The sequence below is a fragment of the Urtica dioica genome, chromosome 2 (genome assembly GCF_054948205.1).
Source record: "Urtica dioica subsp. dioica isolate 48M chromosome 2, U.dioica_male_clone48M_v1_H2, whole genome shotgun sequence".
In the NCBI taxonomy this organism is placed as follows: Eukaryota; Viridiplantae; Streptophyta; class Magnoliopsida; order Rosales; family Urticaceae; genus Urtica; species Urtica dioica.
In genome coordinates this window covers 53,813,407-53,838,941 of record NC_142757.1, presented here as the reverse complement: position 1 = coordinate 53,838,941, position 25,535 = coordinate 53,813,407, and the positions used below count along the sequence as shown (strand labels likewise).

Sequence of the window (25,535 nt, the reverse complement as noted above, 5' to 3'; positions counted from 1 at the left end):
GGTATATATATATATATGGCTCAGATTAATCAACAAATATTAAAAAGTCCAGTAAATATATAATCATATTTACATTTACGTTTTATCATTTAATCAACTTTTTATAAGTTTTTAGTAAATATTCATCCCTTTTTTTATTTACAACCCAAAAATAACGTATATACCCACAAAAACTTCCCGTTTCAGTTTCGTCGGAGCCTCGGTAACGTCCTTAAAAAGCTCTATCGGAAGCAAAATTTCGTCGATCGCGAACACCGCAATCAGATCCTTATTTGAATATTGTAAATTTTTTATTTGAAAATAACTGTTAATATGTGTAAATAATTATAAACTACGGTTGTATGAACACAAAATAAGAAAATTAACTACTGCGTATATTTTGGGCACTGATATGATTTTAGTGATCCAGATAATTATATCGAAATAACATTTTGCAATATTTTCAGAAATAATATGAGTCTAATAAACAATATTGAATCAACTAAATAATTAATTTCTAAATTTAAACGCGTAACACGATTCAAATTTAAATGAATAACTGTCAAAATATTCAAATAAAAACGTAAAATAAATGTGTCAATAACTGCAAATATCTATTAACATATATAAATGTGAACTACGATCGTAAACCCCCCACACAAACATCTACATATACATATATGGCTCGGTATATGACTCGCATTAGTGGGAATTCAAAGTCATTTCTCCTATTTTTCCACATCCCTCTGAAATAATCCATAGAGGCAATAGAAGCTCATGATCTATATTTTATTTTTTTTCATTCAGAAACTAGGCACAAGACAAAAATGTTAACAATGGGGAAGTGGTAAATTTTCAAAATGTATATTGATAGGTACATAAAGAAAATCACCAAAAAAAAAAAAATTATAGAAATATAACAAAAGTAAATATTATTTTTATTTATTTACTTCATATAATCAATAGTAATTACAAAGGTAAATATATCATTACTTAAAATATTTCTAATTTATTTAGTTTTTGAACAAACAAACAAAAAAATCTAAAATTACCTGCTTTAAAAAGCCTTAAAGTTAACTAGTTGCCTCAATCTAATTATATTTTATTCAGATCTGAACGATTTCACTGATTATATTATTAAATAATATACCAGTCGTGCTCCACTCTACTTCCTTTCAGTTTGTGTCCGTTTCTATATAAATATCGATCAAAAAGCCAACAAATTATATCACAACGTTTCTTCGTTCATTAATTCAGTTTACATATACAGTTTGATATATAAAAGTAATTATTACTATAAAAAGTCCGACGCGGCGGTTGTGATGGAGGACCAACCAGAGTATTGTACTCCTTTGTTAGACGATGATCGTCGAGATTTTGAGCATGATGATCGGAAAAAGCTGGCGATTTGGAGCGAGTCAGCGAAGCTGTGGCGAATAGTCGGACCGGCGATATTCTTCCGAGGAAGCAACTACTCAATGATCACAATTGCTCAAGCCCTCGCCGGAAAAATCGGCAATCTTGAGCTCGCCGCTCTCTCTCTCGCTTACAATGTCATCATCGGTTTCGATTTCGGCCTTCTTGTAACCCTCTTTATCTCTCTAAATCTCACTTTCTTTTTTCAGTATGAAATTTTGGTTAAATTTATCATTGACTCACAAAAAAAAAGGGCGAGTTTATTATTGTACGGACAAAAAAGTGCTTTATCATTTATCACTTAGCTACAAATTAATTAGTTATCATAACCTAAAAGAAAACAAAACAAATGCAATAAACAAATGTGAGACTATGCATGGGTGGAAATGCCGGCCAAAAATTGCCGGAAATAAGTTTTTTTTTTATGATTTTTTTTTTTTGAAAATCCGTCACAAAATACGAAATTGTGATTGATGATTTCTCGGGCAATGGCATTTTAAACTCTAACTATGACATTAATAATTAAATTTTTTCGGTAGTGATAAAATTAACAAAAAAATTAGGAAAATAATCAACTTAAACGTTTGAAATTGCTAAATACTCAACGTTTTGTAAATCTTAGGTAAATAATGTCGTGGCCTAATATATGAAGGTGGCTATTTATCTAAGATTTGCGTCTGTAAATGCATGAAAATGACTATTTACCTAAGATTTACCAAACGTTGACTATTTAGTAATATCAAACGTTTAAATTGGTTATTTTCCTAATGGACTCTATAATTAATTCGATATACCAATATTGTTCATGGATTTTTATTTTATTTTACTTTATTATAAAATGTTCAGCTAGGAATGGCTAGTGCTCTAGAAACTTTATGTGGGCAAGCCTTTGGAGCAAAGAAGTACAACATGTTAGGCATATACCTCCAAAGAGCTTGGGTCATGTTATTTCTGATTGCTTTTTTTATGGTCCCGATATTCGTGTACGCGTCGCCGATCATGGCTCTGATGGGCCAAGACGCAGCGGTGGCCCAACTCACGGGGTCCGTGGCCCGCTGGATGATCCCGCTCCACTTCTGCCTCGCGTTCCTCTTCCCGATCCAACGGTTCTTACAATGCCAGCTCAAGAACTCGGTCATGGCGGCCGTGTCGTTCGCGGTCCTATTGATCCACATTCTTCTCTGTTGGGCCGCCGTGTCGTGGCTCGACTTTGGAGTGGCCGGCGTGGCCGTGGTCTTGAGCTTCTCGTGGTGGCTCTTGTGCTCGGCTTTGATCATCTACGCCTTTTGTGGCGGGTGTCCTTTGACTTGGGAGTTAGGGTTTTCGTTTCAAGCCTTTTCGGGCCTATGGGAATTCGCTAAGCTCTCCGCCGCTTCCGGGGTCATGATATGGTACAATTGGTGTGATTTTTTATTATATATATATGACACTATGAAAGTTGTATCACCTCTCTCGAATACGTGCTTTTGGTCCTTGAATTCTTGTTTTTTTAACATTTTTAGTCCTTCCGTTAAAATTTTCCACAAGCTTAAAATAATTAAAAAAAATAAATGAAAATCAAATTGGATAGAATAATATATAGATAAGTGTAATTATTTAAAATATACAAAATAAAAAAAATTAAAATAAAATATCTCTGATTAGCACAAACCCGCATTTACATACGTGAACACATGCATATGTATACGTCTCCATTTTCTATGTCTTCTCACTTCTCATGCTCTGCCTATTTTTTAGCTGAGATCTAAACCAAATTTAAAAATAAAAAATAAAAAAATGCCCATTTTTTATATTATTAAAAAAAAAAGATTATTGATTTTTATATATAAAAATGCTTTGAAGCACTAAATATGGCTACGCTTTTCTCATGCTTTTAATATTAAAAATTTAATGAAAAAAAGATACGCATGGGGAATGAGCATTTTGTTGGAAAAGGACAAAATATAGATATTGAAAAGGACAAAATATACATATTGAAAATTTTGTTGGAAAAGGACAAAATATACATATTGAAAAAGTACTTGAGAGTTGAGATGAGATAATACAATTTCTTTTCAGCAAATAGCTTTCGCGGTGACTCGATTCATTCTCCTCATTGTCATGATGAGATGATACAATTGTCATAATACAAAGAGTAAATGTGTCATTTATTCATATATGTGCATCCTTTTATATATTACAACCTAAATTTAATTTATATACAACTTTAGAAAGAAAAAAAAAATTATGCCTCTAATATACATCTGTATATCCCTTGATTTTTTTTTTTTTTTTTTTGCGCGCGCATAGTTTGAAAATTATATATCATGTTTGTTTACAGCTTGGAGAATTGGTACTACAGAATATTGATTTTGATAGCTGGAGCACTAAGCAGTGCAGAGATTGAATTAGATGCTGTGTCCATATGGTTAGAAGATTTCATATATTCTAATTCACAATATATAGTATTTTGTTTTTTTTTTATTTTATTTTAATTTTTGTATATTTATTTACTTTGCAGTATGTCAATAAACAGTTGGCAAATGATGATTCCGTTATCTTTCTTTGCTGGGGCAGGGTAAGATCATTTATTAAACCTCCTTTGAAAAAAAAATTTAAAAAAATATCTCATCGACCATAATTGTTTCTTGAGAAATTGCTTAATTTGTCACCAATTTCATAACATTTTCTCATTTTCCACCAAAAGATTAATTTTTCCCAAAATGTCACCATCTATGTCAACAATGTTGACATCTATGTCAACAATGTTGACATCTTATAGTGAAGGGCAAACATAGATGTCAACATTGTTGACATAGATGGTGGCATTTTAGGAAAAATTAGCATTTTGATGGAAAATGGGAAAATATCGTGAAGTTGGTGGCAAATTAAGCAATTTCTCTTGTTTCTTTCTAGTAATTTATGCCAAAACACTCAACGTATGCAATGCAATCTAGACGAAGCCACGTGTATCTAAGCTGGGACTTAAGACTATTTTCAAGTTCAACTCACTTTTTGATCAAGTAAGAAGAATAAAATAGAATTAGATTTATTACAATCCAACTCTATTACAGAATTTTTGCCATAATCATTCATCTATTTTGGGATGAGATTTTAATAATATTATATTATTAGTTTACTTAATTGGAAAACAACCCTAAATTTTTTTGCATTTTAATATTTTATGTGTAGTTATAATTTATCACAAAATTATATTTATATTATTCTAATTTAGGATGAAACTTGATTTATGTATATGATACAATTAAACTAAAAGTTATTGCATACAAATTCGAAAATAATTTACATGACATACATATATATATATATATATATATATATATATATATATATATATATATAAATCTAGAAAATGAATTCCTAAACATAATACATTACAAATAAAGTTAAATGCAAAACAATATGATATAGACATAAAATACAATTGTCTAAATTAAAATATCATGAGTTTATAGCATTTAATTAGCGTCCCCCTCAACTAAAATTTTGGCTTCGTGATCGTATGCAATTATAATGACCGGTTCTCTTATACTGATAATGTGAGCCACTTTCATAACAATTTAATGATACGAATTTCCCAATAAATTTATTTATTTGTAGAGTAAGGGTAGCTAATGAGCTCGGCGCCGGAGACGGAAAAGCAGCGAAATTTGCAGCGAAAACGTCGGTGATAACATCTGCGATAATCGGAGTATTGTGTTGGTTCATCATAATGCTTTTCAACGATAAGATCGCTCGATTGTTCTCATCGAGTAGCACTGTTTTAGAAGCCGTGAATGATCTCAAACTTCTCTTGGCATTCACAGTTCTTCTCAATAGCATTCAGCCTGTTCTTTCCGGTAATATAATTATAAAAAAAAATATTATAGTATCATGATTAATATGTATATATTGATACGTGAAATATCATATTTTTTTCAAAATTGGAGAAATGGTCAAAATAAAAAATAAATAGTATCACGTGTAAATAATTTTTTGCTCATGTATATATTTATATACGGGGTAAAAAAACAATAATTTTTTTTACTATTTTTTAATTACTACTTATAATATTAATTTGAATAACTTTTTCATTCAGGCGTTGCAGTGGGGTCAGGCTGGCAGTCCTACGTGGCATTTGTAAATTTAGGATGCTACTATTTAATTGGAGTCCCACTTGGATATCTTCTGGGATTTCCTTTAGGGCTAGGCGTCAAGGTAAGTACAAAATAGAAATTTAACTGATTACTAAATAATATTTCTCTGAATATAATCAATAACCATTTATAATATTTATCTGGTTTGAATTATGGAATAAAAAGGGGGTTTGGATTGGGATGATATTTGGAGGAGCGGGAATCCAAACTATTGTATTGATCATCATGGTTGCTTGCTGCAATTGGGAAAAAGAGGTAATTTTGTCATAATTAGTAACGGATTAGTTTTGATTTTATTATTCCACTTGTTAAAAAAAATATTACAATGGTTTTGTTAAAATTCATACGTTTGAAGTTGTCTAAGGGCGACTCCAACCCATTTCCTATATTTTGTATTAATTCAATACAACTTTTGTGTTGATTTAGCACCAAATTTTTTTCCAACTCCAACCACAACACCAAATTTCACACTAAAAATACTATTCACCATTATTATATTATTAAAATAAAACAATCTCTTTATTAATAAATATTTCAATAAATAATTATAATGGTGATATTTTTTAATTACGTGATTAAAATAATTTAGTATTTACCAATATTTAACAAAAATTAAGATAAATAATTATAATCTATGTTTAAATTTAAACTTTGTAATCTATGTTTAAATTTTTAATGTTTTACTTGAAGTTTCTTTTAATGTATTTTTTATAGTCAATTTATGAGTTTTATAAATAATTATAGAGTTAATATATACATATATATATATATATATAAAATTAACGTTTAATGTGTTATTAAAAATATTTTTTTTTAAAAAAAAAAGCTTTGCCGTGTGATACAGTGCCACTGCAAATATAGCGTGGCACTGTATCACACACTATATTTGGTGATACAAATGCAGTGTGATTGGGGCATATCACACGGCATATATAGTGGGATGCCGTGTGATAGGAGAAGCCCTAATTAGTGCTAAAATTCTATAAAGAACTTGGAAAAACTAGTCATTCTAAATTAATTTGGCTTAGAAAATTGCCAATATTTTGTGTTTTTAAGTAAAACAAAATTGGTTAGGTGTTAACAAAATAATCAATATTTGAAACAGTATATAAAGTATTTTCATTGTATATAAAATATTTACAATGTGATTTGTTTATCACTTGTTTTTGTTTTAATTTTATATGTTCAAATATTCATATTCAAAATTAAATACGATTTGCTGTACTATTTCTACATTGTTAATATAGTTTTTGTGTAAATAACTATACTTACCATTCATACCACAATCTCTTTGCTATCCGCTAATTTTAATCACAAACCTCCGCTACATTTGCATACCACAATCTTCCCTCAATTTTTTTTTTTTTTTTTAAACAACCTTCCCTCAGTTATTAGCTTATTATTTGAAGAATTTTTTTTTTTTTTATGAATATCTGTAAAATTTTCCCTAGTAAAATTTTAATTGATTTTGTTTTATATGACGAAAATACATCCTCAAATCGTTGTATATGAGAATTTTAAATTAAAAAATCAAAGTCAATCAAAAATCTTCGAAATGAGAAATTTTATGATCTGTTAAAACTAGGTTATCAAAGGGATATATATACATATATATATATACACTCCTAAATAATATGTATATATTGATACATCTTTTCTTCGTCATTCTGTCATAAAATCTAATTAAACTCGGCTGAAATGTCACAGGTGGAGAAAGTGGCAAATCGCAAATAAACTCAGCAGTGTAAACTCGGAGATCAACAATTAAACCGAGAACTAATTTTTGATATAATTGAGCTCCCCTCTTGTAACTTTTTAATCTTTTGTAAAGTCAAATCGATGTTTTATGTAGTCTTGTATTTTTTTTTCCCTCTCTCTTTTCTATCGATCATGAGTTTGGTTGAATAAATTTAGTATATCATCATTAATTAGCTATTATAATATTTACACTTATATACATGTGTGTGGACTGTGGAGAAGGAGATAAATAAAAGTCATTCTTTAACTATAAAGGCTCGTTTTGGATCCGAGTTGGGCGGTAGTCTGTTAAAGTAAACAACGCAAAATAATGAAATCTAGCACAAAACAGACAATCAACCCCAAGCCAGGAATAACTTCCTACGCAAGTAACCCAAGAATATAAAGCGCCAAGAACAGAAAAGTAGAAGAAAGATACAAGAATTTGTTTTGTTCAGATTTAATGTGAATCCTAATTTAGTCAGGACATGAGAACGCTCTATTTGTGATCCACAATCTTCAATTACTCACGAGCAACAACCAAGAATCCCAAAGAATAACCTAAAGTTTGATCGCAATTTGTTTACAAAGTCTTTTAAGTATTTCCCTAAGAACAAGAACTCTTTCATCTTCTTAGATCTCAATCTCTCAGAAAGTGTCGAAAACCGAGATGAAGAAACGAATATCAAGGAGAGCGATGAAGATTCTTGGTGACACGGAAACCAAGAAGACTACACGAAAATCGAGAAGGCGACATAGGAATCGAGGAAAGCAACGAAGAATCTCAGTGACGCGGAAATCGAAAAGATGCGGGATTATCGAGTACAAGGACAAAACGACTTGAAACTATAAAGTTTCAAGCACAACAAGTCGCACGTAAAACTGGAAAGTTAATGTTAATAAGTCATTTTTCGTCACCAAAAAATAACCCCCAAAAGCAAAATAACATGTGGCACGGATCCCGAGGCGAGACCACGACACGATATCCAAGGCAAGGATCCTACCGGATTGGGAATCATGCGTGAGCCCTTGACACCTTAGGCAAGGGCTTGACCCGACCAAAGACCACGGCGAGACACCTCTCCGGGCAGGGCAACCCCTCTGTCCTAGACACCAACTCAGGCCGGGCAAACCCTTTTCCGGCCCGAGAACGCCAAAATTGACCCTTTTCGGGCCGGCCAATACCCTTTCTTTTGTCTTAAAAAAAATCCTCGGATGGACTTAGCGCTATACAAAATAGACAAATATTCCAAGTTCAATATTAATATTAAAAATACATTTACTATAATCAAAATCATAACATAACATAATCCACGAATGCTATTCTGGAATGCTCTGACAATCGTCATTGCGGCCCTCTCTTCATGTTGTTCTAGAAGTTGAAAATTTCCTTGTAGAGAGGGCCGCAATGACATGTCAGAGTAGCATTCGTGGATTTTATATCTGAAATTTTATGATTATTACATAAAATTTCTTGTAAAAATACTTTCAATGATATTTTTGTCTAAAAATTGGTCAAAAGTCCAATTTCGTATGTTTTATAAATAACAAGTCCATTCTTCACATTTTGTTAAATATTAGGTTATAATATGATATTTCGCAATTCAAAATTAGAAGTCCATATATTTATTTAAGATATATTTATTTGATTTATTTAATGGGTCTCAAAAAGACTTCGTATAAGAAACAAATGATATTTAATTGAAAGGAATATTAATACGAAATAATAAAAGAATAATCTTTATTAATATCGGCTACTTACAAGGAGGCGAAGTGTCGAACTCAAGTAGGCGAGCTCAAGAGATTTAAAGAATTTGAATAAGTACGTAATATATAGTGAAAGCTTGCGTGTGCGAAAATGAATGCAACAGTTATTATTTATATGCGAAGAAATGATCGTCTCTTGAACACGTGTTGATCAGCTCGTCTTCGCCACGTCGCGGACTGGTCAAGTCTTAGAACCGATCTTCTCGCCGAGATTGCGGGTTGACCATGACTTCGTTACTTGGCTAGATCGGCACAGGCAAACTGGATCATTTCTCTGTGAACTGGGCTTGAGTTTTTCCTCCTCGAGCCGGACTGGATCATTTATTGAGCCTTTAGCCGAGCCCAATAAATAATAAAATTTATTTTTTTTATACCCCACAATATATATCTAAAGTAAATAGTTTCATACGTTTAGCCATTCATATTTTCAGTATACACAAACATACATACACATCGATGCCATTTTTTTTTTCCTTTTCCTTGTTTTGCAAGGCATTACATTGCCCATTAAGAATCATCAGTCACGAATAAAGATAGAAATTACTCTGTACAAGATACTATTTTTTTTCTTTCCTACCAGATGCTCGACGAGTGTTTCTCAGGACATTATTCATATCCATCCCATAACAGCACTTAATCAGATTTTAGGGGCTCAAAAACGTCTCTTTGACAAGTAAAAAAAAAGAGAAGAATTGCGTTGATTATGTACAAGTTAATATAATGCCAAAACGAACCACCAAAGAGAGAGCACCCACATACTAAGATCGATGAAAAAATAAAAGTTCCGTACATATACATATATGTATAATATAACAGTATACACAGAGACGCACACCAATATTTAGTGATATCACGATACCTAATTCCCTTTTTTTTTCTTTTCCTTCTTTCGCAAGGCATTACATTGCCCACCAAGAATCGTCACTCTGTACAAATTACAATTTCTTTCTGTCTTTCTTTCCTCTACCAGAAGCCATCATCGTCATCCACGGCCGTGCTTCTCGCCGGATAATCCTCTTCCTCTTCTTCCATCTCCATCTCGGGCTCGAACTCGGCGGACTCGACCGCGGCGAGGTTTTTGAGGTCCACCACGGTGAGCTCGTCGAGTCGCCGGACCACGAGATCGGCGGCCCCGAGCTCGTAAGCCGGGTGGTTGCTAGCCACGGCCACGCACTTCATCCTCGCCTCGTGAGCCGCCTCGACCGTCTGGTTCGAGCTCCCGAAAACTATGCACCGCTCGGGTATGAACTTCATGAGCTGGAGAGCGTAGACGAACATCTCCGGATCGGGTTTTCCCCGGTGGACGTCCTCCGCGGCCACCACGGCCTCGAAGCTCCCTCCGATCCCCACCGACCCGATCGCCGTCTCGATCGCCTTCCTCGGCCGCGTCGAGACCAGAGCCATCGGGATTTTGTACCGGGTCAGGGCGTCCACGAACTCCCTCGACCCGGCTCGGAGCCGGGGAACCTCGCGGGATTCGAGGGAGGTTCGGATCTCTTCCTTCCGGGCGGCGATGCGCTTCGTTTGGGCCGGGTCGCGGGCCCAGCAGAGGACCTCGGAGACGGCTTGCTCGCTCTTCATTCCCTCGACTCGCCGGAGGAGAAACTCCGGCGGCGGAGATTTCCCTTCTTCCTCGGCTAAGATGAGCCAGGATTTCCTCTCGACCTCGGGGCTTTCCTCGGCCAACACGCCTTCCCACTCGAAGATGGCTCCGAGCCAGCCACAGCCCATCCTCTCTTGCCGGAGGAGCGGGTTGTGGAGCGACGGGTTGTCGGCGCGATTCTCCGGCGGAGACGGCGGCCAAAAGCCGGGCCTGGGTTCGACTCCGGTGGTGTAGCTCCATTCCCGGGGAATCCGGTCCTCCTTCTTCTTGAAGGAATAAGCCTCCCTCGCGACCTCCATCGCCTGGGCTTTGATTCTCCGGTGGACCGGTTTCGATTCGAACACGACGAGCCTCTTCGGGGTGAGATCGGATATTACGAATCGGAGACTGCTCGGAGATCTTTTTCGCTTGCTGTTCGGGGAATCTCTTGCCGGATTGTTGCCACCACCGCAGATCGGACGGTGACCGAAAAGTGAAGTCGAAGCCAATGATTCAACCATTTTTTTTTTAAGTTAAATTTCCAAGTTTTCCTTTATCTATAACGCCCTTATAAACAATCCAATAGAACAAACAGATTCGCGATAGCTTGTGAGCAATCGCAAGGAAGGAACAACTATAATCAATATCTTTGAAGCAAATACTATGTCTTATCTTATCTCCTAATTAAAAAAAAAAAAAAAAGCCCTAAATTGGCAACAATACCATAACTTAGGTGCAATAATTTTTTTTTCTATGGAGATTATTGCACAGACGAGATTTAAATATATACACACGCGAATAAACCTATATGATCCTAAACCGAAGCGAAACTCGCTGAATCTGAACTTAACCAAACACACCAAACCACCCTATGCGACGAGAAACCTAATTATATACAGAAATCGAAACTAATTATAAGATCAATTACGAATTCAAACGGCGATGTAAAGGAAAACCTGGATTTTGTTTTTCTTCCCGAAGATTTAGGAAGACTGGATTATCAGAAACGAATGATGAGAGAGAGCGAGAAAAGGGAATGGATTTCTCAATGAATCTCTCGCAAAGTCTCTTCGCTCTCTCTTTCTCTCTGTTTTTTCTTTTCCCTTTATTCTCGAAGATTTTTTTTTTTTTTTGTGGTTTACAGAGAGAGGATTTTATTTGTTTAGGAAAGCTGTGACGAATTCGAGAGTCACCGAGATGAACGACACGTGTCGGTCATGCGTACTTGTTTCTTTCTGAGCTATCGGTGACCGACAAGTGATGATAGGTTCGCATTTACTTTTAAATGGTTCGGTTTATGTTTTGGCCCCAAAACTAAGCAAATATCCACGGTACGGCCATTTGTGAGTTTTTGTGGTACGAATGAATCTGGAATATATATGTGTGTATATACATTATTTTTAGAATAATATATATAAGTAATACGTGGACATTTATAGAACACTTAAGGAGACTTTTTACAACATATATTTTGTCATAATTTAGATATTATTCTTTGATTCTCTTAATGCATCCTATTTATTTATTGAGAGATGTAATCATGTAAAGAGGACTTATTTTTTTCATAAAAGAATATTATTTATAAATGGTAATGTTTTTCTTAACTGAAGCAAATAGTGTTTTGATTATGTGCAAATAAAGTAAAAAAGATGATTAAACTAAGAAGAAGATAAATAAACAAATAAATAAGAGGGCACAAAACAACCCCATACGTATGACAGATTGGCCTTCTTCGTAGAGTTTTTGTTATATTTTGGTTTTATATTTGTTCGTAGTTGCTAGTAGTTATTACTTATTAATACACAATATTATAGAAAATTAAAATTAATAATTCGACTTGGCTGCTTGCTTCAATGCTTATCTAACATTGAGACGTGCAAGCTTTCAATGCCATGCAAAAATCAAGCTCCAATTTGTCTTTATATTTCATGAATTGCAATTCTAATAAGATTTATCTTTCTTTTCTTTTTCTTTTTTTTACTTTATTCCACAACTAATGTTGGCTATTATAAAAATAACTAACAAAGAAAACTAGTCCTTCTAGAAGGTTAAAGTTTGAAAGTGTTCAACTTCAATCCCATAATTTTCCTATTTCAAAAATAAATTATTTTTAATCATATACATTATTAACTTCTTCGAAATATAAAAACAAGTTTTCCCATTTACAACTATAATATTAAACAAATATATTCTTATATACAGTTTCGGTGATTACAATAATTGCCACTAATGTTAATTTTGTTGTTAATTAACCTTTGTCCCCATGCAGTGAACATGTCATAAATATCCATCCCACGTTATGGAAAAGTGATCATAATCATATTATTCTACGTTATCTCTAAGCAATCTACAGAATAGTTTTATTCACTTTAGTATAATCCTGAGAATTCCCACTTGCACGAACAGAAAAAATAAAATAAAAAAAATAACCACAAGATAATTGACATGTCCATATAAAGCTAGACCGTATTGCACGTTATTGGTTTCTAAAAACCAACGAATAGAACTTCCTGGAAATGGATAATTAGATGCAAGGAATTGACTATATCCACTTTTGGGTTCATAAAATATTGGGTTCTATAATTATGTTTCTGATATAACTCGAATTATTAATTCCTATATACATAAGTGGATTTTTTTTTTCTATCCTTATTTAAATGGAATTTTGAAAGCGATACATTTACAACCCATTGACGGTTCATATCACACTTTGTTGTACACGTAAGAAAAACAATTATTTGGAAACGTGATATGAATTTTAAAAGTAGTAATAAAAATGAAATATTTTCCACGTGGCAAATCACGTAATAGATATGCATATTGTCAAGCCGAGAGTAATGACAATTACTTCAAAATCATCACAACTCAAAATAGTTTCGAACTCTATTTTAATTTTGGGAATCAAAACCATGGCAAATCACTATTCAACGGTAGTTGTTAGCTAACATCACGATGAATCCATAAGTTAAAAAGTCAAAGGTTTGTGATCATAAAAAATCTGTCAATATACTCGGCTTTGAGAATTAAGTTTCGAAATTTTCTTCAACATTATAAATTTACGAAATTAAATAATTCTTCGTCTCTAGTACAATCAAGGAATAATGGTTTGTTTCAGGACTGAGCTTGAGAGATATGAAATTTGTATTATTATTTGTTGGTACGTTCAAGTTGGCATTATTTTTAAGTATAAGTTGTCGAGGAAAGATGACGATCTTCATGCTTCAGTTTTTTTCGAGACATCTTTCTCCTTGTGCACAGATTGTTTTTCTGACAAGTTTCATGTTTTGACGGATCGCTTCGCAGAAGATTTTCCTTGGTGATCTTCTCGCGTGTATGAGTAAGGAAACCCTAGATTTACTTCTAGATATGTATGACTGCTATAAAAGCCGTGCGCTTCCCCCTTAGCAGCCTTGACGCTTTATCAAAATACTTAGGGTTCTTAGATGTGCACAACTGGCGGACTGGGAGACTATTTGTTTAGTTAAGAGCGGTGTAATTCTACAAACACTATTCCAAGAGTCTGAGTGTTTGTGAGATTGGGTTTTGTTATTGCGTGATTGAAGTCTTCACGTGCGTTGAGATTGAAGCTGACCAAGCATCGGGACGTGCTTGAAGAGTAGAATTGAGAGGGGTGTTAAATTCAGGGGAGTCTCTGTTTTGGTAATCACTTGTAGTAACAGTTTTTAGTTTCTAGGGAAATTGATATTTGTTGTATTCATATAAGTCATGTTTGTACTATTGACTACTTGATAGTGAAATCTTTTCAACTGGCTGTGAGCCCCCAGACGTAGGTGACGTTGCACCGAACTGGGTAACCATATTATGTGTCTTTTACTTTTACGCACTTTTTGTTGTTTATCCATTATCTGTGTTAAAGTAAGTTGTCGGACACATTATCTCTACATTGTGTACGACATCTTGTCTTTCACTCTAAACAGAATTTCATTATTTATTTTATATTTTATTTTGCATGAAAAAGACTTCATATTAGTCTCTCTTGAGAGATCATATCCCCTCATTCATTCCCATCCTTTGATTTGGAAATGATATTTCGTTATTTAGAAACATTTAAAAGGTTTTTTTTTTTTTACTTGAGAGGCATATTTTGTAATCCTGTTCTGAGAGGCAAGTTCTAGGTAGATCTCACGACTCATGAATAATTTCTGAGCTTGTTTTAGAAGAAGAAAAGTTCACTTTTAACTTTGAAGTACTTGTTCATTGAAAATAAGATTTTTCTATTCGGGGTTCGTTTAACTCATTTGAAAAATTGAAAGACAACAATGAATTAGTACACATCGTTTTCTGTTGGAAATATTGTAATTAGTTACAATAGAATGGTTGATTTGTGGCTAAGATTTGAGTGGGGCCCACTCATCGGAATTGGTTAATTCCAGCGTTTTCTTATTCCTCGTTATGACGGGTATAAGATAGAATATTTATTCGCCAAAATCAATATAATATTGAATGAGAAATTGATGCTCAAAGTGTGCCAAAAGATACACTTAATATGTGTATCGGAAATGTAAAATGTCATATGATGGGAGAGTCCCACATTGTGTAAGAAACTACTATGTAAGTAGTTTATATAGCCAAACATTGGACATGAGTTCAATAATAGTAGAAGATCAATGATACAAGCCCACTACACACGCGCGCCGCCGCCGTCCGTCGGTCGGTCCGGGCTCGGCTTCAGGCTTCGGGAATATCTCAGTCTCGGACTTTATTTTTTAGTGCTAAAAATCTTTTTTCTTACGAGTTTGCTACGGTTATGTTGTAACCGAACACTAATGACCACGATTAAAGCTACGCAATTGACTATGCAACGAAGAAAACGTTTTGCAACGTTTGTAACCGAGCACTTATGAGAGTGTGAACAGTTTGTAGGCTGGTTTGAATGGTTATAATTACAGCCATCAACTCACACTCATTGAATGGTCGAGTATCAATGCCTAGAGCTGTAACTGAAGTCTTCCTTCTCTATAAAAGGAGGCTTGAGTTCTCATTCGAAACACACAGAAAGAATCCAACTCTCTCTCTATCCGAAATTGTCTTGTCCTTTGTTGTAGTTCGGTGATAGTTTCGCTTGGGTTCCAGTTCGTCGAGAGTCAAGCCGAGTGGTGCTACACTTGTCTTTGTTGTCGTTGTATCTTGGGAGGCATTTCGCTCACAAATTCCAGCACCCGAGGAAGGGCGATAAAAAAGTTCAACGAAACCATCCAACGGGCCTCGACTTTCCTTTCCTTTTTCTCCTCTTTGTTCTTTCGGTTTTAAGGTTTAGCCGATTTCGTGTATTTTAATTAATTTTATTTACGTTTATTTTATTCCAAACAAATTGTCTTTAATTTTCCCGTCAATATTATTCTAATATTGCTAACATTTTCTACTTACCTACCCATGTAACATGAACTGAAGTTTGAACGCAGAAAATAAATTTAAGAAAAATGATGAATCTGTAACCAACAAACATTTGGCATTGTTCAAAATTTCAAATAAATGACTATACTGTTACTGTTTTTTTTTTTTTTTGGTAATTCGTCAATTACTGAGTCTAGAAACCATACTTTCATTGGAAAGACGATAAATAATAAAAGCTAGACACGAGAATACAGGGAAGTACCAAACTATGATTATAACTAATGATATGCTAAACAAAATTTAGTACATAATACAAATACATCAAAGCTAGGAAAAAAGCGTTTCTAATAATCGGCTGAGATCTTGCCAAAGTCATCTCGCCTTTCTACCATTTTTCAGGCCACCACAGTCGGAACAATACCATTTCTATTTCGGCTGTTCTTTCAATGAAAATAAAAAAGGAATAGTATGGTCATTTTAAACTCGGAGAGAATAAATAAAAAGGAAATGAAGAAAATATATCAATAGTCTAAAATTACGAGATTTTGACGATTTGTCATTAGTATCTCACAAATTTTACCTCTTTTAAGAGTTCATGTTAAGCAATATTTAAAATTTTAAATTGCCTCGCAGAATTGACCCAACTATGTGAGTTTAGTTTTTTTTTTTTTTTTAAATATGTTGACTCCTTTATCCATTTCCAATGCATCTCTAAATTTTTTTCTCTAAAATGTATCTTTGCATCAATCAATAATGTTTTACATCTCTAACTATAAATTAAATTTAGGGTTGATTTTATAATTTTTAAAAAATTTAGGTTTAAAAAAATGTATACATCAATGAAAAGTGCATCTTCAAATTTGAAAAACCATTGTAGAAGAATGCATCTCCAAATAGAGGTCCATCCAAAATGGTCTAGGTAACAATGCTCAAAAATAATGTTTCATGGTCTAAACTAGAATAAGGAGTGATCACAATTTATCAGTCCAATTATTAGACCGATAAAACTAAAATTGTGACTACTAGATCAATACATAGCAGGTGTTGAGCTTGGCAAGGGTCTTTAAATTCGATTAGGATCAATCTTAGACGACCCAAATTCCGGCCCCAGACCCGGAGGGATTGGCTGCTGGGTCTGGGACCGAAATTCGGCATTGTTAGACTGTTTGGGTTCAAATTCTACGTATTATCGGCTACAGAATCAGAATCGGTGGTTCTCAGGAAGGTAGGGTTGTAATTAGGGCAAGTTCTCAGGAAGGTAGGGTTGTAATTTAGGTTCACGGTTTTTAGGTTTCATTCAAATCAGTTTTTTTTTTGTGAAATAAAATAAATTTTTTTTGGATCGAGAGCGACCGTTCGACGGCAATTGAGACGAAAGGTGCGGCGTTGCGACGACGGCGACATAGTGTGAAACAGTAGGGTCGACATTGGCGATTTGCAATCTCGAAGCGACCTTCAATGACGGATCGTTGTTTGGTTTTTTGTCGTCGTTGTTTTGATCGGTTTTGGTACTTCTTAGAAGGATATAATTGGAATAATGTAATAATGAGTTTGACTTTGGGCTATTTTTCTAAATAAATTAAGAAAAATTTCTAGGACTAGACTATTTGAAACGTTAAATTTACAATATATCCAACGTTTTAAGTATGTTTAAAATTTAGCCACATTTGGTGACATGGTTTCATTAATCATATAGTATTTTGCATAATTATCTTTAGTATTTACATACGTTAATATTAAATATTAAATATTTAATATTAAAATTTAATTTTGATAAATGGCAAATTTATTCAAATAAATAAAATTTTGACTAAGCAAGTTTGAAATTGGCTAGTATAGTGCCCGTAATCGCAAGCTCTTGCCGCTCAAGAACGAAGTCGATAATATATGAGAGTTTAGAATTTAGATTGGCTATCCCTAAAATAAAAAAAAAATAAACAAAAAAAGATTGACGAGGACGACTTTCTCAACCATCGGTCTTCGATTCCGGTTCGATTTAGATTCGGGCTTTGGTTTTCTTTTGTTGTTTTGTTTTGTTTCGGTCCGGGAATTATTTTTTGCTTTGAATAATCACACGCTCACCAACTGTTCGACTAAACTCCTCAGAGAAAAACAAAATAAAAAACCCACGGAGAAATCAAAGCTCTGAAGCATGGGCAAGCGTGGACGACCGAGAAACTCGCTGGGCTCGCCGATGAGTCCTCAAAACCAGAGCATAACGCTGAGAGAAGAGAAGACCGGAAAGAGCGCGAACAAGAAGAACGCAGTGAAGTTCAACGACAGGCTAAAGCTCGAACATTTGGAGAACCTCGCTTCTTGGGCCGCCGGAGAAGCCAACATTCCGTGCCTCGCCGCCTTTTATGGCCGGAGACTCGCCGCGGTTCGAGAGTCTCTCGGCGTTCCTCCGAACCATTCTTCTTCTCTGTTTCAGTGTGAGAGGTTCGTAATGCAAACAAACTCTGGGATTTTATTTACGACTCTGTAATTTTTTTTCTTTTTAATTTACTAGTATGAACACTCTTCGCTTGTTTGTACCTATAGATATACAAAGGCCAATAAGGTTGTCCATGAGGAACTTTGTATTTCAGTGAATAACCTCATTTATGATATAAAGTATAGATACTAATATAAAAAATAAAAAAAAAAAAAAAAAAATATGATATTGCCATGAAAATTATGAAAGATGAAAATAAAGAGAGGGGATTGAATAGTTTGGTTTTGCAGATGCGAAACGGTTCTTAGGCCGGGAACGAATTGCACCGTTGCGGCGAAGAAAAACAAGGCTAACGAGAAATCCGGTCTGAGCTACCAAGTCTACTCTTGCCATTTCTGTTCTCATGGGAACCTAAAGAGAGAGACTTCGAAACAACAACGGCACTCGAAAGAGACGAGGGTGCACGGGAACGACCCTGAGCTCTCGACTACCGAATCAAACCCTCCGATGCCGAACCAAGTTCCTAGTCAAGTGCTCGATGAACCCGTCGGACCAGAAACACCGTCCAAATTGGGGGCCGATGGGCCCGCGATGATTCTATTTGTTGAATCCGGTCCCACATTGTCGGACGCGAAGAAGATTGAGCTCTCGACTCTCGAATCAAACCCTCCTCCAATGGCCTCTGAGATTGAGGAAAAGCCGAGTCGAGTGGTCGCCGAATCGGAAACCGATGGGCCCACGACGACGCCAGGTGTCGGACCCGGGCGCACGTTGTTGGACACGAAGAAGAGGAAGAGAAAGAAGCCGAGCGGTAAGAAAACGGCCGGGCCAGGGAACGGAGGAAATGCCGAAACAGCGATGAGTAACGGGAAATCGAGGGCGAACGAAAAGCCGATTCCTTTTACGCTCTAGAAGCGAGTTTTTCGATACCCGTGAGGTTCTTTATACATTCTTTGTTTGAACTCTTTTTTTTTTTGCAACTGAACACATTTGGGCTTCCTACTAAAGTGAGATATAACTCTTTATATTAGATCAGATCGTGTTTTTTTGTTTCTTTCCCTTTTTTCTCAACATAATATTTAGCTGTATTCCAACACCAGATTTGAGACCTGCTTCCCAAAAAGGTGGGGCGTTTCTGTGTAAACCTAAAACTCTGATATGCACAACTCTTTCAGCCAAGTGAAACTATACATAAAATCATTTGTGCACTGTCCTAAAACCTAAAAGAAAAGGGCTTGCTATAAAGCCTCAACCAAAAAGATGACCTATGCATTCGGGGACGGCTCGGGATTCGCTGCAGGGGTTTTCGGGGCTGGCTCGGGAGTTTCGTCCTTTCTGAGCCTGGAAAACGATTTCTGGGTCTCGAGCACGGGCATGAACGCTTCGGTGAGCTTGTTGTCGGAGTTTCTTGGGCTCACGAGCTTCTTTTCGATGGCCTCGAATTTGGCAGTGGCGAGCGGGGCCGCGCCGACGTCCTTGGTGCGCGGAGCGTCTATCGTTAGAGTGGCCGCGTCGTCTCGAGATCCGTACCAAGAGTGACCGCACGCAATGCATTCCAACTGGAAATTCGCAAACCCATTAATGAATTTATATTTTAGTGGATGCAATGCTATATAAATTGAATTTTTTTTAAAAAAAGTGCGAAAGTCGTTTCTTCTTCAACATTATAATACATACATCAGTACTGAGTAAAGATTAGACTTATATGACGTGCTCGAGTGATGTTTTGATTTTTTAAAAATGAAGGCGGAAAAGAACAATGTGCCATTTGATGGCTGGGAAACAACAAAAACTGAAAAAATCGATGCAATTTTGACGATTTTTTATATATTGCCTTTAACATCCCATGCTAATCAATCTCGATCATGTAATCACCAAAGGTTTTAATCGGAGGGTGGTTTAGCAGATGATCCCTCATTAACAGCACTGCAGAGAGTGGTTTACCTGATATCGTTCTCCGTGGCCTGCTTGGATGATGTCACGCACACCGACTTTAAGCTCGTTGCATCTTGAGCACCGAACGCTAGTCATCTGTTTCGATATAAAATTCACGAGTAACATTAAGAAGTTTGGGTCTGACACAAACTGTAAAAAGAAAACAAATTAAAAGGGAGAGAGAGAGAATTATTTTACCTGCATTCGCTCGGATTCATCTGGTTCCTTTCTCGCGGTTTCCTCAACGGTTAAACCCTCCTGAAACGGTGAAACATATAAGATGATGACTCGAACAAGAGACAGCAAGTGCGTGGATGTCTAGCATGAAACCAGAAAATATACAAAATCTGAGTATTAAATTTATCCTGTAGATAGCCAAACATTTTACGTTTTTTAATTCTTGAAAATAGAACAAATTAATTTATGTATCTTTTTTTAAATATATGTTGTAAAAAGGAAGTGCTGAGTCTATATTGGTATAAGTGACCTTTTAATTTGCACAAATAAAACAAAGTAATAAAGCTCTGTTTTTTGCAACAAAAAGGGAAGGTAATGATGCTCTAAAGTTTCATGTTAAAAAGTCGAGTGAGTTATCACGAAACATTCCTTCCTTGGATCAAAAGCTAGTTAACTATTAGTTGATCTATTGCTCTTTGTTTGAGGCTCATACGGCACATTAACTACAGCCAATGAACTACTTTAATGAAATGTCACAGGAAAACTTCAACAGTTAGAATCCAAGAGGTTCTATTGTCCAAACTCTCACTCATAGCTTGAATAGAGACATACACCAACTTCAAGTGAAAGTGAAGATCACAAATTGAATTACAAACCAATCGATCAAACAACGGAGATTAAAAGTATACTTGTAAGAATGAAATTAAAGTTTCCCTCGAATTCATACCTTTAACTCGGTCGGTGACATGTTCAGTATTTTTGAAGGTTTCAACTCTCCATTCAAAAGCCTTCGGGCTAGCAGTGCATTGTTCTACGAAGTAAAAAATAAATAAATTAATCAAATAAGAGTGGATGTGCATGATTTGGCCTTGAAATATCACGACTTTCGCGGAAGGCACATTAAAGGCCACATTAAGTGCTCTGAACTCATATTAAGAAAAGTGAAAACTAAGCTCTTAAATCGTCAAGACAATATGACTAGCTGTTATTTTCCACATAATACAAGTGTACTCATATTATATATCATGTGTATGATGTAGGCCGATAATGCAATTCACATACTTCCATCAACACACTTATTACCTTCAAATTGAACACTAGTTGCCGAATTTTTTGGTTATACTTCTGAAAGTCTGAGGTAAGGGATTCGTGCGAAGCCTTCTCAAGAGCAGCGACCGCTGGAACAGCCGCGTCTGGCCAGACAAAACCTTGGGAATCCTGTGTATGTACACAAAAGTTGAAAATTACACTCAAATTTTTTTTACGACTATATCCTCTTAACTCCATTTCATGTTCTTATTACCGGGATAAAAGCATGGCAACACTTTACCTTCAGACTTTTATCTTCAGAGCCCTTTGTAACTTCTGAAGCCCTGACATCACTTTCTTGTTTGGTTCCATTGCCATCGGCCTTTTCTTTGTCGTTCTTGTTTGTTCCATTGGCGGAACTGCATACATACTGAACCGCCTGAAGAAGTCTCTCCAGCCATTTATCACGATGCGTGTCTCCTGTCAATACATTGGATTTTACCAAAGCGCCATAATACTCGGAGGTATTAGAGAGACAGCTTCCCGGGGTTTCGGCTTTCGGGTTTTGCTCGGGCCTTTCTTCATCCCTTGAAACATCGAGCGGGGAAATGTTCTTCCTTCTAAGACTTCTTTTAGACTTCAAATGGTCCTCCAGATCGGCGACGGCGACGTTTTCTTCGGGTATGATATCAGGAAGATCCACCATACGTTTCATGGTTTTCTGAACCAGCACGTCGATCTCTTGCTGCTTCTTATCCTCGTAATCCTTGTCAGTGAGCTTCCAGAGTTTTTTCTCGACCGTGTCGTACACTTTTCGCACGATAAAGCCGGGATATTGCTTTCTCTTCGGAAGCTGCTTGTGTATTGGAACAAAGTGAACAACACACCTGTGCATTACAGATTCTGCTGGAACCTCGTCTCGATGGAAACTGTAAAACAGCTCTCTTGAGTCACTTGACTGCCAATTCCCTCCACCTTTCTTTTCTGCCTCCTCGGGGCGATAAAACCACTGCCCAGTCATCATAACATTCCCATCTTTGTCCTGTGTAATTTCCTAAATGAACACAAGTCCCCGATCACCAAAGAGGCAATATGACAATTTAAAAGTTTAATGTAATGAAGGTAAAATTTTAATTGGATTATCATAAAGCAAGGTGTGAGAAACAAGAGAAAAAAAAAATGTTAGACTTGCCCAGAAATCTGCATAAAACCGACACTGCGACACGCAGATCTCAAGGGACAATTTACAGAATTACCTTCACTTCAACCCATCAAAAGTAGATTTGTTCATCAAAGAAATGGTCTAGTCCCAAGTTTTAATCTCATACTTAAGAAGCCTGATCAGAATAGGTTCACAGTAGTCATCTCCTACCTCAGTCAGATACATAACTCTTAGCTCAAGCAACTTTTCGCAGAAAGAAAAGAAGCCTCGTTCCTTTCTCAGTTTTGATTCGTAATCGGTTTTTTCAAGTACTAACCCCTCATGTTCAACTTATATAACTATTTGCTTGTAAAATGATTATTCAAATTCGGAAAATTAGAAAGAAAAAAAAAACATCATAAGCTTGTCAGCTTGAGAACCAGCACTCTGAAACATCTGTTCGACAGAGAGGAAAAAAATAAATCATTAAAAAATCATGAATCAAGCACCTTTATAATTGCGACGTAGGGCTTTTGCATTTCACAAGTAGAGGACTCGGGGGTGATAAGTACAGGATCTTCCTGCAGCATTAACCACGAACCGTGAAATCAGAAAAACATATATATATATATATATATATATATATATATGTATATATATAAGAAAAAAAAACAAAAAAATCTCAAGGGCATGCTCAAAAGTAAGAACAGACGAAATAGGAAAACTTCAGAGCACCCAAAATCAAGAATCACTTTTTAATCTTCAGACCTGCACTAATATATCCCATCAGATTCCAGCTAAACCAAAACCATTCAAGTCCAATCATGATTGAAATCCTTCCAAAGGTAAGTTCCAAGGACTAAAACCCTAACATCAAAACTATTCGAGTCCAATCATGCATGTTTAACTTCCAATTAAAATGAAATCCTTCCAAAAGTAAGTTCTAAGGACTAAAACCCTCACATCAAAACCATTCGAGTCCAATCACGCATGTTTAACTTCCAATTGAAATGAAATCCTTCCAAAGTAAGTTCTAAGGACTAAAACCCTCACATCAAAACCATTCATGTCCAATCACGCATGTGTTACTTCCAATTGAAATGAAATCCTTCCAAAAGTAAGTTCTAAGGACTAAACCCTAACATTGAAACCATGTTTTACTTCCAACTGAAATGAAATCCTTCCACAAGTAAAATCTAAGGACTAAAACCCTAACATCATTCCCAATCCCTAAAAACCTAAATGCCAAACAAAAAACAAAAAAAAAAAACAAAATCCGCGGATGAAAACTCTTAAAAAAGCCTAATAATCCATTACCTACGAGACTGTACTGAATTTCTTCGTAATCAGAACGAAATCAGTACTGATATTGCCCATCAGAATCCAGCTAAACCATTATTGAAATTAAATCCTTTCAAAACTAAGCTCAAAGGACTAAACCCTAACGCCATTTCCAATCCTTATAGCCCTAAATTCCAAAGAAATAAATCACAGTTCCCAAATTAACAATTCACAACCCTAAAGCACCGAAAACCCTATTTCCAAACCCACAATCCACCGATTCAAGAATAATAAACAAACAAACAAAAAAAAGCTTTGAAGAAAAAATCCACTACTCACGAGATCGTACTGATTCCCGTCGTACTCGAAAGCCTCGTAGTGAGTCTTACGCGTCTTTCCCTTTCCGGTGACCTTGATCGGATCTCCGACCGGCCTCGCGTCCACAGGCTCGTCCTCTTCGTCCTCGCTCTTCGATCCCTCAGCTTCCTCTTCCTCTTTATCTCCTCCATCTTCCTCTTCCTCTTCCTCTTCCTCGTCCTTCTTCTTCGTCGCCGTCGTGGCTCTCCTCTTTCTCATCCTCTTCTTCTTCTCGTCCTCCGAGTCGTCTTCCTCGATCTCCATATCAATCTCCTCCTCGTCCTCCTCTTCTTCCTCGAGCTCCTCTTCGTCCGCTTCGTTGAACTCTTCGTCTTCGTATTCGCTAAACTTCGTAATCCTCCTCTTCTTCTTCTGGCTCTGGCTCTTCTCGGAGGAAGAAATCGGCTGTTGCGTTTGTTGTCGTTTTTGCTGGATTCGCTGTCGTATCGGAATAGCGTCTTCGTCTTCTTCGTCGTCGCTTGTCGAGACCTGAGCGAACCTCCGGTTTCCCATTTCCCAGTCTCCGCTCTGTTGAAACCGCCAAAAATGGTGTTCGAGTTCGTGTGTGTCTGAGAGAGAGCGAGGCGTTTTTTTTTTTTTTTTCTTCCTACACCGAGGCCGAGCGCAAATAGCCTCTCCATAAATGGGCTTCCTATTTCTATTAATTACAGACTTGCCCCTAGCTAAATGTAGAAGTCTACTCATACAGAGCATAGAGATAGACTATACAAATAGAACACTCTGCTGACAAAATAATCATGTTACTTATAATATTTTTTTCTCTTACGTTGGAGTCTAACAATTCCACTGAAATATGAAATTTTGAAAAATAATATAATATAGTAATACGTTAAGATATTAAATAGAAGTTACAAAAATACAAATAAATAAATATATTTTCTGTTGATACGTTATATGTTGGCTTTATTTTTTAGTGCAAGTTGTTTGGAAAGATGTCGGTCTTCATGGTTCAGCTTCTGGTACGACATCCTTCCTCCTGTGTGCAGACAGTATTTCGGGCAAGTTTCCAGTTTTCACAGATTGCCTCGCTGGTGACTTAATTATGAGATATTGCTTCGCTGCTGACTTGATTGCAAGATATTTGCCTCGCTGCTGACTTGATTGCAAGATATTTGCCTCGCTGCTATCTTCATTGCACGATATTCGCCTTGATGGAGTCTTTATTTTGTGATATTCGCTTGAGGCTGG

The 25,535-nt window shown here is 35.9% G+C and overlaps 4 protein-coding genes across 4 annotated transcripts; 2 read left to right on the top strand and 2 right to left on the bottom strand.

Moving 5' to 3' along the window:
* Nucleotides 1-1,301: 1,301 nt before the first annotated feature.
* LOC149405693 (protein DETOXIFICATION 27-like) lies at nt 1,302-7,393 on the top strand. The gene is made up of 8 exons (XM_089607858.1): nt 1,302-1,562; nt 2,242-2,786; nt 3,716-3,802; nt 3,896-3,952; nt 4,996-5,234; nt 5,474-5,592; nt 5,697-5,786; nt 7,239-7,393. Exons 1-8 carry the CDS (start codon nt 1,302-1,304, stop codon nt 7,263-7,265), a joined length of 1,425 nt encoding a protein of 474 aa, XP_089463984.1. The 3' UTR covers nt 7,266-7,393.
* A 2,413-nt stretch (nt 7,394-9,806) lies between these two features.
* LOC149405692 (Haloacid dehalogenase-like hydrolase (HAD) superfamily protein) lies at nt 9,807-11,759 on the bottom strand. Its single transcript, XM_089607964.1, has one exon. The coding sequence runs from the start codon at nt 11,136-11,138 to the stop codon at nt 9,999-10,001; it is 1,140 nt and encodes a 379-aa protein (XP_089464090.1). The 5' UTR covers nt 11,139-11,759; the 3' UTR covers nt 9,807-9,998.
* Nucleotides 11,760-17,815: 6,056 nt separating this feature from the next.
* Nucleotides 17,816-19,460, top strand: LOC149405691 (RNase P Rpr2/Rpp21 subunit domain protein). Its single transcript, XM_089607963.1, has 3 exons — nt 17,816-17,961; nt 18,079-18,411; nt 18,697-19,460. The coding sequence occupies exons 2-3, from the start codon at nt 18,125-18,127 to the stop codon at nt 19,316-19,318; spliced, it is 909 nt and encodes a 302-aa protein (XP_089464089.1). The 5' UTR covers nt 17,816-17,961; nt 18,079-18,124; the 3' UTR covers nt 19,319-19,460.
* Nucleotides 19,410-24,970, bottom strand: LOC149405690 (bromo-adjacent homology (BAH) domain-containing protein). Its single transcript, XM_089607962.1, has 8 exons — nt 24,309-24,970; nt 23,198-23,269; nt 21,849-22,601; nt 21,602-21,736; nt 21,246-21,329; nt 20,540-20,599; nt 20,351-20,437; nt 19,410-19,965 (listed from the first exon to the last, which is right to left on the bottom strand). Exons 1-8 carry the CDS (start codon nt 24,837-24,839, stop codon nt 19,672-19,674), a joined length of 2,016 nt encoding a protein of 671 aa, XP_089464088.1. The 5' UTR covers nt 24,840-24,970; the 3' UTR covers nt 19,410-19,671.
* Nucleotides 24,971-25,535: the final 565 nt, after the last annotated feature.